Source organism: Lolium rigidum, chromosome 7 (assembly GCF_022539505.1).
Source record: "Lolium rigidum isolate FL_2022 chromosome 7, APGP_CSIRO_Lrig_0.1, whole genome shotgun sequence".
Taxonomy (NCBI): Eukaryota; Viridiplantae; Streptophyta; class Magnoliopsida; order Poales; family Poaceae; genus Lolium; species Lolium rigidum.
In genome coordinates, this window is record NC_061514.1 from 318302748 (window position 1) to 318318840 (window position 16093).

Genomic DNA, 16093 nt, shown 5'->3' on the forward strand with positions numbered 1-16093 from the left:
CATCTACAATATATACTAGATCAATATCAATACTTTCATCATATAAAGTATATTTTCTCAATGTGTTCATTCAATTTTTGTAGATGTAGATATCTTTCCTAAATATTTGGTCAGAGTTTGTATGATTTGACTTTTAAGTAACCTTAGAAGCATTATATTTTTAGGACGGAGGAGTAGTAAAAGGAATGGCCAACTTCAGTTATGTGGATTATCAGGATAGCCAAAGAATTGCGCAATTGTCGCTCATGTACTCTGCCAATTAATACAGTAGAATATACCCTGCATATCGGAAGAATATACCACCAATTAAGCGACAAGTCATGCGGTAAAATGGACAGCCATTATCCTCCTCCGATTTATTCTAGAACAAATTATCCTCCAAGGTTAACACCCAAATCACCTCTTATCATCAGTAATAAGAGAGAAATAAGGCAGAAGCGGACATCTACGACATCATTCATTCACCGGCCTCTAAAATGCCGGCTAATCCGCACAGAGTAAAAAACGGAAGTTGCGTTAGTACAATGGAATATCAAAATCAAGGACCGGGTAATAAGCCATCGTCGTCATTCGAATCGAGATTTCATTTTATTACCTTTCCATTCTATCCCAACTACTCGGCCCCCACCCCACCGACGTGCTACCAAAGCATCCCGTACATCGATCGCCTATATAAAGCCCAGCAAGCTGCACAACCCATACACCAACAGGCACAGCAACAACACACGACAATTTGTCTCTAGTTCCTCTCATCCCTCCAAGCAAGAAGGAAGGAGATCGCTCGAGCAATGGCTCCTATGGCGCTCAAGGGTGTTGCGGCCAAGGAGACGCCGGCCAAGGGCGCGTACGTGACGTTCCTCGCCGGCTCCGGCGAGTACTGGAAGGGTGTGGTGGGCCTCGCCAAGGGCCTCCGCGCCGTCAAGTCGGCCTATCCGCTGGTGGTGGCCGTGCTCCCCGACGTCCCCGAGGACCACCGCCGCACGCTGGTCGACCAGGGCTGCGTCGTCCGCGAGATCGAGCCCGTGTACCCGCCGGAGAGCCAGACCCAGTTCGCCATGGCGTACTATGTCATCAACTACTCCAAGCTCCGCATCTGGGAGGTACTGTACTTTCTAGTTTATGGTCGATCTCTTGTTCTATTCAATCTTGGATCGATAGATGGTGATTGATTGATTCTGGACTTGTGGTATAGTTTGTTGAGTACGAGAGGATGGTGTACCTGGACGCCGACATCCAGGTCTTCGACAACATCGACCACCTGTTCGAATTGGAGGCTGGCAGCTTCTACGCCGTCAAGGACTGCTTCTGCGAGAAGACATGGAGCCACACGCCGCAGTACAAGATCGGGTACTGCCAGCAGTGCCCCGACAGGGTCGCCTGGCCAGAGAGCGACCTTGGTGTGCCGCCACCGCCGCTCTACTTCAACGCCGGCATGTTCGTGCATGAGCCCAGCCTCGCCACCGCTAAGGCCCTCCTCGAGAAGCTCGTCGTCACCGACCCGACCCCCTTCGCCGAGCAGGATTTTCTCAACATGTTCTTCAACGACGTGTACAAGCCCATCCCGAACGTCTACAATCTGGTGCTGGCCATGCTCTGGAGGCACCCCGAGAACGTGGAGCTCGGCAAGGTTAAGGCCGTGCACTACTGCGCTGCCGTAAGTGACTGTGGTCAATCCATCTATTTGTACAAACCGCCATGAATTTATCTCTCTAGGTTTGATCTTAATTTTTATGATTATGATCAAATGTTTCCATTCCATTCTTGCAGGGTTCGAAGCCTTGGAGGTTCACCGGCGAGGAGGCGAACATGGACAGGGAGGACATCAAGATGCTGGTCAAGAAGTGGTGGGGCATCTACAACGACGAGAGCCTAGACTTCAAGGGCGCCGACGGCGGCGAGGTCACCGACCCGCTTGGTGCGGCTCTCGCCGAGGCCTGGGCCGGCAAGTACTTCCCTGCGCCGTCCGCCGCATAGACCCGTGCCTTGCATGCCGACCGGCGTTGGCGCACACGGCATGTTGGCGCTCAATCAAGCGTCATAATTAAGATTACAATCTACCGCGCGCATATAGGGTTTTTGCCGAAAGGAAATAATATGTGGACAGATCTGCACGTTTTGGTGTTGTAGATCTATCGAGCAGTATGCTAGGGTTTTGACAAGTTTGTAAATACGTGCATGCATGCACATGTTGCTCTAACTATATGCTTGAAACCTATAAGTTTATATATATAATATTTTCTCCATTTCGAATTAGGTGATGCAGTTAATACATGTTACATTGCTTTTTACTATATCACTTAATTAGGAACACGAGTTAGTATGAAATTCTCCCCAGCTATTTGACGTTCTATTGTGCAGTCAAATGCCCTAGATAGTAGTACTTTCTCCATTCACTAAGAGTATTTCCTCTCGCCCCCACCACCCCTAAATTATCCGGCACGTGGCCTTATGAGGGGCACCCGCAGCCCACAAACGCGTCCTCCCAAATAAATTTAAACACAAATTTAAATAGATAGTTGATCACATAGTTTTGGCGCCTGTGAATAGTCTCGACAAACACATCGTCACAAATTAATGTCCAGCGAACCAAAAAAAAGGGCGCACGTCAGCCGACATTACATAGCCGTGGAAAAAAAGGACGCACCAGGCCTTGACGTCTCGTCCATGCCGCTTGTGTTGACCATCAACAACGCTAGGTCCTCCGTCCTCTTCTTCGATGCCACGGTGGCCTTGATCAGGTCGAGCTTGATGTCCTACCTCTCGATGACCGACACCCACCAAACTCACGCGACCACCTCCCCTCCCGCCTACGCCAAGGCTGGGCCGCTCACACGTTTCCCCTCCCGCCTACGCCCCGCTAGCCTCCCTCCAGATCGGGGTTGGTTTGGGGGCGCCGGATGAATAGTATGCGCACCGGTGCAAAACTATTTTGGAGGCCACGGCTGGGCGCAAATTTTCGCGTTGATGCCCCCAAAACCCGTTTGTGGGGCTTTTAGGACGGGGCGAGTGGAGATGCTCTCTGCAAAATACGGCGAGGCTGAAATAACCGCAGATATATGGCATGGGGTGGCTAAATCGGTGCTCCAGTAGAGGACGTATTTTGTTGTGCGCTTAAAAAAAGTTCGTCACGTCAAATATTGCCTCATCCAACGCCGTATATTTGCGGTGCCATCTTGTACGCTCTGCAAACTTCGAATCGCTTGCGTGCAGCCCAACTGCCATCTTGAAACCTACCTGTACGCTGCCACCATTGCTTGAGGACAAGTTCAATAGTGTAGCGAGTTGCTGGCTATCTATAGCCAGTTTAGAGTAATTTTATACAATAGTGAGCTACAAACTTGTGCTACTTTATCAATATGTGTCCATCTTTCACTCTCACAAGGTGCTTAGGAACACGTGCTAAACCTACCCGTACGTTGCCACCATTGCTAGAGCAAGTTCAAGAGCATTGCTAGAGCAAGTTCAAGAGTGTAGAGTGTTGCTGGCTATCTATAGCCAGCTTAGAGTAATTTTATACAATAGTAAGCTACAAACTTGTGCTACTTTATTAATACGTGGCCCACATTTCACTCTCACAAGGTGCCTAGGAACACGTGCTAAGTTGATGCACCGCTATTTCATAGAGAATCAATTTTAATCGGAGCGATAACTTCGGCGCCGTTTTAGGATCAGAATCAAATTATTTGAACACATTATGAAGAAGGTGACTAAGTTTGATCGGTTCTTCGAGCAAAAGAGGAATTGTATCGGAGAATTTGGCCATAGCACAATTCAAAAAGTCATGATCGCATTGTGCATCATGCCATGTGGTGTTACAGCGGATCTTGTTTATGACCACTTGGCGATGGGTGAGAGTCAAGCCATCAAGTGTGTGAAGCACTTAGCAATTGTCCGAATGTTCGGTGAAAAGTACTTGAGAGCTCCCAATACTCAATACACAACAAGGCTTCAGGCTTTCAATAAAGCACATGGATTTCCATGTATTGGCTCAATTGATTGCATGCATTGAAGCTGAAAGAACTGTCTGCAGTATTGCAGTATGGCATGAACAATTCAAATGAGACAAGAAGGATTCAACTAGCATTCTTGAATCTGTGGTCGATCATGAGACTTGAATTTGGCATGCTTTTTTGGAATGCTCGGTTCTTGCAATGGCCTCAACGTCCTTCAACGCTCACCACTCATGACAAGGACTGCAATGGGTGAAGCTCCATCAGTGCTATTTCAAGCAAACGGACACACATACAAGATACAACTATGGCTACTAGTTTGCCAACGGCATCTATCTATAACGAAAATGCTGAAAGGACACGGATGTCGCCTACAGGGGGGTGAATAGGCAGTTTAAAACTTTTACGAGATGGGCTTAACAAATGCGGAATAAAACTAGCGTTTACTTTGTCAAGCCCAAAGCCTATATACTATGGTTCACCTATGTGCACCAACAACTTATTCTAAGCAATGGTTCACCTATGTGTACCAACAACATATGCTAAGCAATACAAGCAACTTATGCGATAGCAAGATATATATAACTTCAAGAACGATGGCTATCACAAGGTAAAGTGCATAAGTAAAGATCTCGGGTATAGAGATAACCGGAGCACGCGGGAGATGATGATTTATCCCGAAGTTCACACTCTTGCGAGTGTTAATCTCCGGTGGAGAGGTGCGGTGGCTTAGTGCTCCCGAACGCCACAACTGGCTTCACCTTGAGATGGGTTGCTCGATGCACACCAACGCCACAAAGGCCTCACCCCAAGATGCGGTAGTCACACCACACACCGACCGCCACGAAGGTGCCTCACCTAAATCTCCGGTGACCCTCGCCACAAAGGCTTAGGTCACGGTTCCACTAAGAGATTTTCTTCGAGGCGGAAACCGAGCCTTACACAAAGGTTGGGGCACACTTCCACAACTTAATTGGAGGCTCCCAACAAATCGCCACAAAGGCCTAGAATCCGTCTAGGGTTCCAAGAACCCAAGAGTAACAACCTTCTTGCTTTCACCACCACGAATCACCGTGGAGAACTCAAACCGATGCACCAAATGCAATGGCAAGAACACCACAAAGATGCTCAAGTCCTTCTCTCTCAAATTCCAACAAAGCTACAAAAGCTATTGGGGAATAGGAGAGGAAGAACAAAGAGGAGAACACAAAATTCTCCAAGATCTAGATCCCAAAGATTCACTCACAAAGAGATGATTTGGTTTGGTCAAAGTGTGGATCTAGATCTCCTCTCTCTTTTCCCTCAAAATGGGGCAAGAATCATGGAGGGATAGAGATATAGGGCAAGCTTCTCAAGATCAACAATGGAGGAGAGAGAGAGAGTGGAAGAAGCAACAGCCCAAGGAGGAAGAAGGGGGTATTTATACCCCCCCAAGAAAATCGAGCCGTTGGAACAAAACGAGGGCCGGATTATCCGGTGTAAATTAGGGACAGATTATCCGCCCCCCCTGAAATATCCGGCCCTGGGAAAATCCGGGCAAAAGTCCGGTCAAAAATCCGGCCCCTATCCAGGGTATCACTGAGCCACTTCGCCAAAAGTCCTTAGCCGATTTTCAGGGGCCGAATATTTGCAAATATCCGGCCCAGAAAATCCGGCCTGGTGATATAGACCTGCTACCTTGTAAAATCCAAAACTTAAGATTGGTAGCTCCGAATAGAGTGAAACCAATTTTGTTGGAAAGAGGACGACAAGAGCATACCCAACAAAAATATGGAAACTAGTGGGGGTGATTTTCTATTATATTTAGAGGTGCAACACCTCAACATGAGAAACCGAGAAAATCACCAAACTCGAAAACGCAACAAGTGATCTATGCGAAATCCGTTTTCGGTGAACTAGAGCTTGTCATGAGAATAAGCACAAGCTCTAAAACATCACATTGATAAGATCCAAATAACAACCAAGAAAGATGATGCAAGGATGCAAAGGTTTGAGCTCTCTCCGAACGATACGATCGAGTTACTCACTCGAGAGCCCTCTTGATAGTACGACAACTAAACTATAAACCGGTCTCCAACTACACTATGAGACCGGTGAGAAAGAAACCCTATCAAGAGCAAACCTTATACTTGCGCATTCCACTTGAGCTCGATAATGACGATCTTGACCGCAGCAAGATGAAACGTCTTTCTTGATTATGCTTGCTTGACGAAGTGTTGTGGATTGCTTCCCCATAATCCACCATGGGAGAGCTTCTTCTTCGGCGCAACTTCACATATCCATGAACACCATATGGATTGCTCCCCCATAATCCACCATGTGAGAGCTTCTTCTTCGGTACATCTTTACATATCCATGATCACCATATGGATGGCAAGAGTCAAACAAAGGATCTCTTCGAGATGGCTCATCTTGAACTTGCACTCCATTTTTTCATGGCAAGCTTCAAGCTTATGATCTCTTCGAGTTGGCTCATCTTAAACTTGCACTTCATTTCTTCATGGCAAGCTTCAAGCATATGATCTCTTCGAGTTGGCTCATCTTGAACTTTCCTTCATTTCGTTGATGTCTTGAAGTTAACCTTGAGAGCCCACTTCATCTTCATCTTAAAGACATACTTGACACTTGATCTTCTTCATTTGCTTCTTATTGCAATCTTGAAGCCAACATATGGTTCAAGCATTGCATATGGAAAACTCCTACAAATATAACTCAATGCAAACATTACTCCATAGGGATTGTCATTAATTATCAAAACCACACATGGGGGCTCCATGCACTTTCAAATGCGTCTATATACTTCCGCATTTAGATAAAGTTAAGAAAATTATTTCAGACCGAGGGGAATAAAGAAGCTTACTCATTTTACTCCGTATATATTCTTCTTTGAAATACAGAGTATCTAAAATATTTTACACTAGTGCTTCTTTAAAATACAGAGTATCTCAAAGATTCTACACCAGTGCAATGAGGGGATTCTTCTCCCTACATTCATAAATATAGATATATGTAAGTTCTGACAAATCTAATACATATATTTATGGACAAAGATAATAAAGAAAAATAATAATGTACATGTGATGTCGAGGATTTGTTCACTCGAGTTATATATATATAGATATATCTTAATTTAGAAAAATCCAAAACATCTATTTATGAACGGAGGATTTGTTCACTCGAGCTGTTGGCCTACCCAGCCACAGGCCTTATCCGGCGCACATTAAACTGAGATGAAGAAATTCCACTTTTGGTTCTTGAATTATAGGGAAAGTTCACTTTTGATTATAAAAGTTTTGTTTGGTTTAAAATAAACCTTAAACTCTCAGAATCATTCACTTTTAGTTCTTATCCCGGTTGAGCCAAGTAGATATCTGCCACGGTTGGGAAAAAACAAGACAACAGTGCAAGGGCATAGACAGTACCATGTTGATAGGCAAAGCAAGCTTCAGGTGAACCGGAAGAGAGAGAGAGAAATCGAGCGAGAGAGACGGGGAGTTAAGGATTTAAATTTTTTGCACTAAGATCTCTGCTAGCTTGGGCTTTCTTGGATTAAAACCAGTTCAGTTGGTTGATTGTTTTTCTTTTCATGTTAGCGATTTTCTCGACTTAATCAGAAAGGATGAAAAGTAAGCTATTTTAAAAGTTTAAGGTTGATTCTAAACAAAAAAATAATTATTAGGACGAAAAGTGAACTTACCCCAGAGTTTAAAGAGTTTAAGGCTGAGAAGTGGACTTTCTTCCACTGAGATGGATCGAAGTCTTTTTCGATGACCATTGCTGTAGCCCAGTAATGAGGCGACGGCTGTGCCACCTTGTCCAGGTACAACCGCCATTGCTCGGGCCTATACTGTGCGGGTGGCCGGCGCTGCGATCGGCGTGTCAGAATCACACCTGTCGCCGCGCCCGTACGGCCTTTGCCATCTAACCGACGGTTCGCCGGATAGCGCGACGTCGCCGTCGCCGTCGAGGTGACCTCCCACATGTTGACTCGATGCGCCTTATCCAGAAGAAAACAATACACATGTAAGCAATTAAGCATCGTTTAGCTGCATACAGGCACGTACTGTGTGAGTGAGGCATGCTAAGCTTAATTTAATTCGTTCGAACTCAACTCGTTCGCAGCCTCATCGACTTAGCCTGCCGCTGATCGCCGCATCTATCCGTAATTGCATTCCTCGTTACCGTGCACCAACGGTCACCCAAGCCATTACTAAATTTGGGATCCATTTTCTCGAGGACAAGTGTAGCACTATATATTCTAGAGGATTGCAGAGCTAGCCACGTACTGTCTTGGCAGACCGAAAGTACACTGCATACGTCAATTGTGGCAACTAACAGTGATATATCCAGTTGCATGCCTTGCAGGGTTTATATTGCTACAACATGTCATCCTGTTTATACTGCCAAGTCAAGGAGCCTTGAACGAACACCAATTCGGCCCGTCAGGGCAGCATTCAGGCATGCGCGCAGCTCAGGGCATTTCAGCCGCCACCGGCGTACACGTACACAAGATCGGAAATCCAGACTAACCAATCTGCAGAGTACTACGCGTGGAACAAGCGCCGTATCGATCAATCGGACCCGATCGTCAACACTGCACTGCTCCGTATGAGCCATGGCACACGGCGCAGCGTGGATGATCTGACAAGCGTCGTTATATTAGCCACCGGACCAGGCCGCTCGAGCAGATGCTGGCTGCTTCGAGAAGCCCCGATCTGACTAGCCCGGTGACCAATTATTTAACCACCCAAAGTTGCATTCGATATATATGGAAAATGTAGGGTGGGCGCAAAGCACTATGTTTCATAAGCATTATTTAATATGTGTGTGATACTCGATCAACAAGAGCAATACTACCTTAGTAATGTTTAGGTGACATTAGTTCAAACCGCTTTGGTTCATCCGTGTGTTCTGTACTAATTATTTGTTGTAATATAGTTCTGTAATGTTCTCTCTCAAAGAACTACTATTTACTATAAATTTTAATATGTATATCCAAATATTATGTATTATTAAACATAATCTAAAACTATTTATTTTTATTTTCCAAATACTATTAGTTACAAGTTGACAACTTGTGGTCTACGATTATAAATCCATAGCTATCAACGTTTTAGGTCGCAACATGAAGTCCGACAAAATATGGCGATGGATTCATATACGTGTGCAAATGAAAAACACAGACATGTGCATCGATTGACAAATAAAAATATCTTTGAGTGGACTAACATGTCACAATTTGTTCAACTCAATCAAACAAACTAAGCATCATATCGTCTAGAGTAAAGCAACACTTCAATACAACTGATTGATTGACTGTATCTCAGAAGTTCAAGGGTGTTGGTATGCTAAAAACTATTATGGAGCAAATCATAGGGGACAAAGAGTCAAATGACCTAAAGAAAGAGTATGAGGTGAGAAAGGAGTTACAAAAAATATACCTGATGGTTCTTGTTGATGTATTAAAATAAGACATATTGGACCAACTGAATAGAATGGTTAAAGACTTTGCAGATTCAAATAGTGGTAGTAGGATACTCTTGACTACATGTAAGACAAAAATGCAAAACGTATTGATATGCCAAGCCACATTCATATTTTGTACGAGTTAGACCATGAGAAAAGTTGGGAACTTCTTAGTACCACATGTTTACCATCATATAAAAGTTCTTTGACAGATGATGTGGGTGAGTTTGAAGAACTAGGTAGAATTTTTGCATTAAAGTGTGATCGATTACCCCATGCACTTACCATTTTGGGAGGTTATCTATCAAATAAAAACTTAATCGGAAAGCATGGTATCATATATTGATGTATTGGCCATCAACTGGTGCACACAACTCATGTGTATCATACCGCCTCGCAGTTACAAAGACATGCCATTTCATTATTTAAGATCTTGTGGCATATATATTGATAATTTTCCCAAGTATTTTAGAATAGATATATCCATTCTTCTTTCACTATGGATAGCTGAGGGATTCATTCCACGAGCACCAAAACATGAACATGCAGAAACAACACGCAACTATGTAGCTGAGCTAGCTCAAAGAAGGGTGTTCAGGTTACTGGCAAAAGCACAACACATGGATGGTTTGAGGAAATAGCAATTGATGACATTCTATGTGTTTGGTGCATCGAGGAGCCAAGATAAGATGGTTTACTTGCTATCACCGACAAACCTTTAGGTCATGTGATGTCTTTCATCACTTCGGGTACACTTTTGCTTTGTATTTTAGTAGTACCAAAATTACCTACATGCCACTGCTAAGATCCTAATTTCATTTTGGCCACTAGTAAAATTAATGTTGATTCCTTACCAATTGGTGTATAAAGGTGTTCAGTTTCCTCAATTCAAGTTGTTTAAATTTCTGTTAGATGGGATCCATTAGATTGGTGGGTATCCTCCCACGTGGGTTGTGAGGCTATTGAAGCCTTTACTCATTAGGGTTATGACCGAGGGTTATTTTGGACATTGAACGTGAGGGAAGGGAGAGGATAAGCCTACCATTTACCCACCACTAGGTGTAGTGGAGAAAATCCAGGTTGGCCTCCTTGGAGAAGAAAAATAAGAGAAAGGAGAGGGATAAGAAGTTGAACGACGAAGCTAAATCAATCACCCGACGCTGCCCCTACAAGATTTGAAGACCATATCTACAAACTTGTCTCCTTCAAGTTGTGGTTCCACCGTCTTTGGTGAGACTTCTCCAATCCCTACCCCCTTGTGCCCCAAATCTTGTTGTTGGCATCCAAACTATGTGTGTATATTGATGTATGAGATCCTATAGTGCTCTATAAAAGAATTTTAGATCCTTATAATTTGCATGTGGGGAAATATCTCTCTGATATGTCCTGATTAGGTACCTTGTTGAAAAATGGCGAACAAAAATAATTGCAGGCCAAGTTGGTGCGCCATCAACTAGTATCATGATATCATATTGGTCTTGTTACCAAGACTTCACCCGTTAGTATTTGTAGTCAACACCTAATATCCGAGCTCTAATTAACTTTCGACTTCCATCAAGATCCCTCCCTAAACTCGGATTTCTTCAACTTCTCCATACTTAAAACTCGAGATCAAGGAATTTCTCTAGTGCAATCGGTGGGTGCATTCACCTAAGTTTCCTTGAAGCAAGGTTAGCTGTGTCAAATACTTCGAAAACTTTCAGTCGATTCCATGAAAATGATCCTTCCAACTTTGACGAGTGAAAAAATTATATGCAGCAATTAATCTGAGTTCAGAATTTTGTTTCGCCATAAAATATCAGAATATAAGTTCAATATCCTTTTTTTTAAATGAGCTCAATATCCTTTGAGCGCGTGCACACACAGAGAATCACAGACACTGTGACGGTGTGACCAGTCAGTCACCCTGCTTGTGTGTGTTTCCTTGTTTGAGGCCTCTGGTTAGTTCGGTTGGGCCTGCCCAGCGTTGGATTAGTGAAAACTGGCCCATGTACGGGATGGGCCGGCACTCGCACTGGCCCTTCGTGACCTCGGCCAATCAGTAACCTACAACAACAATCGCCCTCAAAAAAAGTAATCGTCAAAAAAAAAAAGTAACCTAGAACAATCGGCCTCCTCCTCCCCGGCGGCGCGCGGTGACCACGTCCTCCTGTCCGGTGATCGGCAGCGGCAAAAGCTCAATCCTCCGTCGGACCGATCTTGAGTCCGCCGCCCACCGCCCACCGCCCCCCTTCATTGCGAACCCCCTGCATTGCTCCGAAGGAAGCTCTCGACCGACCATCCTAGACATGGAGTTCCCTTCCCCAAAACCCCTCTCTTTCGCGCGCGCTCGGGGTTTTCTTCTCTTCCTCGTCGTATACATCCGTAAGCTGCTCGAGCCCCCTTTCCGCGGCTCTTCCGGTCTGGTCGCTCGCTTTCTCCTCGGCCGGGTTCCAGTTATTGGATCCATGGCGGCAGCGCTCGCGGTGACGGACGAGCTGGTGTTGCCGCTTCGCGCGGTGCGGGGCCTGGCAATGGCCGCCGGAGTCTCCTGGGAGGACATGGTGGTCATCACGCAGTGCGCCTCGCTCGGTAAGGTTCCGAATCACATCCCCTTCTTTGCTGCTACGGGATGCATGGAAGCCTTGTAGGATTAAGACCTGCATGCATGTTTATTTGGTTATTCGTCATGTGCTAACCTTGTAAAAGGGTCGGGAGGGATAGGTTACAATCAAATCTGGGATTTGCTCCTTGGGCTCTAATTTGGATTTTGATGCTTATTTGGTTATTCATCATGTGCTAACCATGTATAAACTTCATCTTTTCATAAACCGGTTTCAAACCCTTGTTGTTACCTCCTATCAGATGGGAAGTTGCCTTACGATGACTCGTCAGTTGGTGCTGTTCTATCTGTCATTAAAAATATGGAGAGCTTTGGGGATAAATTTGTTGCTGAAATTAACCAAGTGCTGCAAGCTGGGGGCATTGTGCTGGTACAGAGCTTCACACCCTCATCTGATCAGAAGGTAATTCGTGGAACCCTTGTTGCTCAGTTGCTCACACCTGTTTACTGTAACATTAACTTAGCCCAACTTGATTTTATATTTCCTCTGCAATATTAGCCAAACAATTATATCGAGCGCCAGCTACTAATGGGAGGTTTTGTTGAAGTGCAAGCTTCTGCTACAAACTCGCCGGATAGCGTGCAGTCTGTTACTGTGAGTATGTCACATTTAAGGCTGCTCCTGTAGGCTTTCTTTCTGTTACAGTGATTGCTAAATTGAATCATTTTCAGATCAGGGCAAAGAAGCCGACTTGGAGTATGGGTTCATCCTTCCCCCTGAAGAAAGCAATAAAGGCTCTTCCAAAGACTAAAATTGATGATGATGAACTGATTGATGAACACAGCCTCTTGACTGAGGACGACTTGAAGAAACCGCAACTTCCAGTTGGTATAGTCAACAAACCGTCTGACTTTGTTTACTCTTTTGTAGATACGCGTATTTCAGATTTCGGCACGGACAGATTTTATGTTATTTCGCCACTGACAGATTTTATGTTATTTCGCTAGCAGGAGATTGTGAAGTCGGAGCCACAAAGAAGGCAAGGAAGGCATGCAAGAACTGCAGTTGTGGTAGGGCTGAGGCTAAGCAGAAGGTGGAGAAATTGGGGCTCACTGCAGACCAGATCGATAACCCTGTGTCAGCTTGTGGCAGTGTAAGTAAAATCACTACCATAGACATAACATACAGTGCTACTCGTGAATCTTTTTGTGATAATCCATGCACTCAACTGACTCGCGTCACTGATTATATCTGACCTAATTCTCTAAAACCAAATTTCAGTGTGGGTTGGGCGATGCATTCAGATGCAGTGGTTGCCCATACAGAGGCCTCGCACCATTCAAGTTGGGCCAGAAGGTAATCGCTCTTTCCCGTTCATTATTTGGGCTGAAGAGCTTCAGCGCACAGGTTGAAATACTTTTTGTGCAGTATACTGACCTTCTTGTTTCTGGATCGCCAGGTTACATTGTCTGATAACTTCCTTTCGGCCGACATATGACGAGTTGACGGCAGAGATCAGCCTATGGTAGGAAATACCTTATTATTCAATTTGTTCTTTCGCCGAAAGCCACGTTTCTCATGGGTCATGGTGAAAGATGCATCTTTTGTAAAAAAAAGAAAAAGGAATTTACTAGTTCTCAGCTAGGCTGAAAATACCTTATTATTGAATTTGTTCTTTTTCTGAAAGAAACGTTTCTCATGGTGAAAGATGCATCGTTTGCAGTAAAAAAAGGAATTTGCTAGTTCTCAACTTCGTGCTCAGTTAAATCCTACATCATTTAATTTACATTGTGATTTGTGCCATAAGTTTCACATGAGTTGCAACTGAGATTTGATGACATCATCTAACTGAGTCGACTGAGAAATAGTTAAACCCAAAAAGAAAGGTTGTGTTTGGACTAGCTTGTGTAGTGTGTTTTTTTAAATGGAATGCCTTAGCTTATCTCTATATATAAAGCCACGAATGGCAACAAATATTAGACATACAAAAGTTGACATTACAACAAAGAGCATCATAACTCAGAACACGGCTAGGGGGCTCATGGGTCCAATTATACGAACTTTTCTTAACTCAAAACAAGACCTAGCTGGTGTGTGAGCCACTCCATTTGCATCTCTACGGTGATAAGAAAATTCGACTTTCCCTATTACATTAATGTAATTCACACAATCTGCATAAACAGCAGCAATTTAGAATAATTGATGAGTTAGAAGAGAGGGAAACTGAAAAAAGAGGTTTGCCTTCTCATATCTAAGAGATGATCTCTTGGCTAAGATAAGATATTTTTGCCATTGTACGAGATCACCTTCTCTTACACATATGTTTTTGTGTTTAATTTTAACAATTGGGAGCATGCAAACAATATTTGCTTGAGATAAAATAAGAGGTAATCATTGTATGCTATGTTTTTCGTCTTGTCTAAGTGACATGAATCAAGATTTTTTTTTTATCTTATCAACCATTTACATGCCTTTATCCAGACTGTACATTAGGCCCACTTGATAGAGCCAGTTAGTGGTATGTTGTATGCACGTTACCAATACGTTTTTTGTTCAGTTTTTTATACATTTTGACTAATCGTGAAATCATGCCCATATATATCTACTCATTCGACTGGCTACTCGTAAGCATAACATTATCTCAATCCATCGATAACCTTGGAGGCGCATGTTCTACGATCTCAACTTACGGATGGTGTCAGTTTAATTTGCTTTATGATACTATACATAGATTATACAACAGGCATGATGCATGATAAGTAGTTTAATCCGAGGTCAGCGATAATTACAAGAAACTGCAATGCTACCATCATAGTCAAAGAGAATTTGTTACCACTTACTCGATTGGAACCAAGTTAACACTACTCTTCCATACAAGAAAAAGATACCGACGCTTCAGTGTTAGAGCCTTAGAGCAAGTACAATAAATCCTAGTCAGCTAACTATAAGGATTAAAATAGTATATTATTGCTTAGTTGGAGGAGAGAGAGGAGGAGAGAGAAGGATAGTGGGCTCTTATGCAAGAGCCAGCTCTAGCACGTGCTCCTAGGCACTTTGTGAGAGTGAAAGGTGGGTCATACATTGATAAAGGTGAGTACATTTTTATAGTTCACTATTGTATATGTTGGCTCTAAGTTGGCTATACATGACATGGCACTTGGCTTATACCCAGCAGCTGACTACACTATTGAAATTGCTCTTAGAGGTAATTAGTACTTGACTAAGTCAGAGATAGTTATAGGTGATCGTGTCCATCATGGAGCTGAGGTCCATATCCATGGAAGCGCATGTGCCATGATCCCAGCCTGGCTATACATTCACTTAGCAAACATGATCCGAGCTAACTGAAGGTGTCAGCTCTGCGCTTGATTTCTCTATGATACAAAATCTGCACGACAACTAGTTTAATCTCATGCTAGTTAGTGCTGCAATCAACAGCTACTCTTGGTGTTGGTGCCCAAGTCAACGAGCTAGCTAGCCCGAGTTACCGTTCAGGCGCTTAACACTTGATACTGTACCAACTTGGTGTACTCTAGTAGAAGCTGCGATCGATCTAAAGAATAGCTAAGCATGGAAGCTTACTACTGAAAAATAAGTATGTATCCACAATTCATTTAGAGTTAGCCTATTTCTTATACCATATCTCTATCCCGTGAAATTCTCGAACCGAAAGATGGATGCATATGCTGTGTTTCATTTTGCTAAATGATATCAATTAAATGATGTATCAATTCCATAAATTGGATATAGCAATAAATAAATCAGCAAAATTCTTTCTAATAGGAGTACATTAAGATACTGAGCAGCAAGCACATGCAACGATGCAACGATTATGTACACGACCGGTCTACAGTATGCCAGTATTGCCGGCCGATCGGTGCTAGTCAAAATTCAGTGGCCGGGGATAGGTAGCTCCTGTACATATCGGTGGATCATGGAGCTGACCAGCTCTCCCGCTTCGGCTCGGCTCGGGCCGGCGGTGCTCCGGTTTCTCGCTGTCGTGGCCCTGCTGACCATCGCAGTCGCAGTGGCATCGTCGAGACAGCTCCTGCCCATCATCAGCTGGTATGCATCGGCACCACGGCGAGCTGCTGCAGGTGGCGGTGCGACGTGCGTGATGTTCAACTTCGGGGA

The 16093-nt window shown here is 44.0% G+C and overlaps 2 protein-coding genes and 1 pseudogene across 2 annotated transcripts; all 3 read left to right on the forward strand.

The window, feature by feature from the left end:
- The first annotated feature begins 715 nt into the window (after positions 1-715).
- LOC124673978 (galactinol synthase 2-like) lies at positions 716-2247 on the forward strand. Its single transcript, XM_047210019.1, has 3 exons — positions 716-1100; positions 1193-1654; positions 1768-2247. The coding sequence occupies exons 1-3, from the start codon at positions 789-791 to the stop codon at positions 1972-1974; spliced, it is 981 nt and encodes a 326-aa protein (XP_047065975.1). The 5' UTR covers positions 716-788; the 3' UTR covers positions 1975-2247.
- A 6851-nt stretch (positions 2248-9098) lies between these two features.
- On the forward strand, positions 9099-9762 carry LOC124673220 (annotated as a pseudogene).
- Positions 9763-11857: 2095 nt separating this feature from the next.
- LOC124670724 (anamorsin homolog) lies at positions 11858-13457 on the forward strand. The gene is made up of 7 exons (XM_047207199.1): positions 11858-11987; positions 12261-12421; positions 12518-12613; positions 12691-12847; positions 12967-13112; positions 13241-13315; positions 13419-13457. Exons 1-7 carry the CDS (start codon positions 11864-11866, stop codon positions 13455-13457), a joined length of 798 nt encoding a protein of 265 aa, XP_047063155.1. The 5' UTR covers positions 11858-11863.
- Positions 13458-16093: the final 2636 nt, after the last annotated feature.

What these genes read in the sequence shown, in the direction of transcription:
- LOC124670724 (XM_047207199.1), top strand. Translation starts at nt 11,864, where the DNA reads ATGGCGGCAGCGCTCGCGGTGACGGACGAGCTGGTGTTGCCGCTTCGC. An exon ending in GAAACCGCAACTTCCAGTTG is followed by an intron (nt 12,848 to 12,966) that starts GTATAGTCAACA and finishes TTATTTCGCTAG; the next exon opens with CAGGAGATTGTGAAGTCGGA. An exon ending in CATTCAAGTTGGGCCAGAAG is followed by an intron (nt 13,316 to 13,418) that starts GTAATCGCTCTT and finishes CTGGATCGCCAG; the next exon opens with GTTACATTGTCTGATAACTT.
- LOC124673978 (XM_047210019.1), top strand. Translation starts at nt 789, where the DNA reads ATGGCTCCTATGGCGCTCAAGGGTGTTGCGGCCAAGGAGACGCCGGCC. An exon ending in CCAAGCTCCGCATCTGGGAG is followed by an intron (nt 1,101 to 1,192) that starts GTACTGTACTTT and finishes CTTGTGGTATAG; the next exon opens with TTTGTTGAGTACGAGAGGAT. An exon ending in CCGTGCACTACTGCGCTGCC is followed by an intron (nt 1,655 to 1,767) that starts GTAAGTGACTGT and finishes CCATTCTTGCAG; the next exon opens with GGTTCGAAGCCTTGGAGGTT.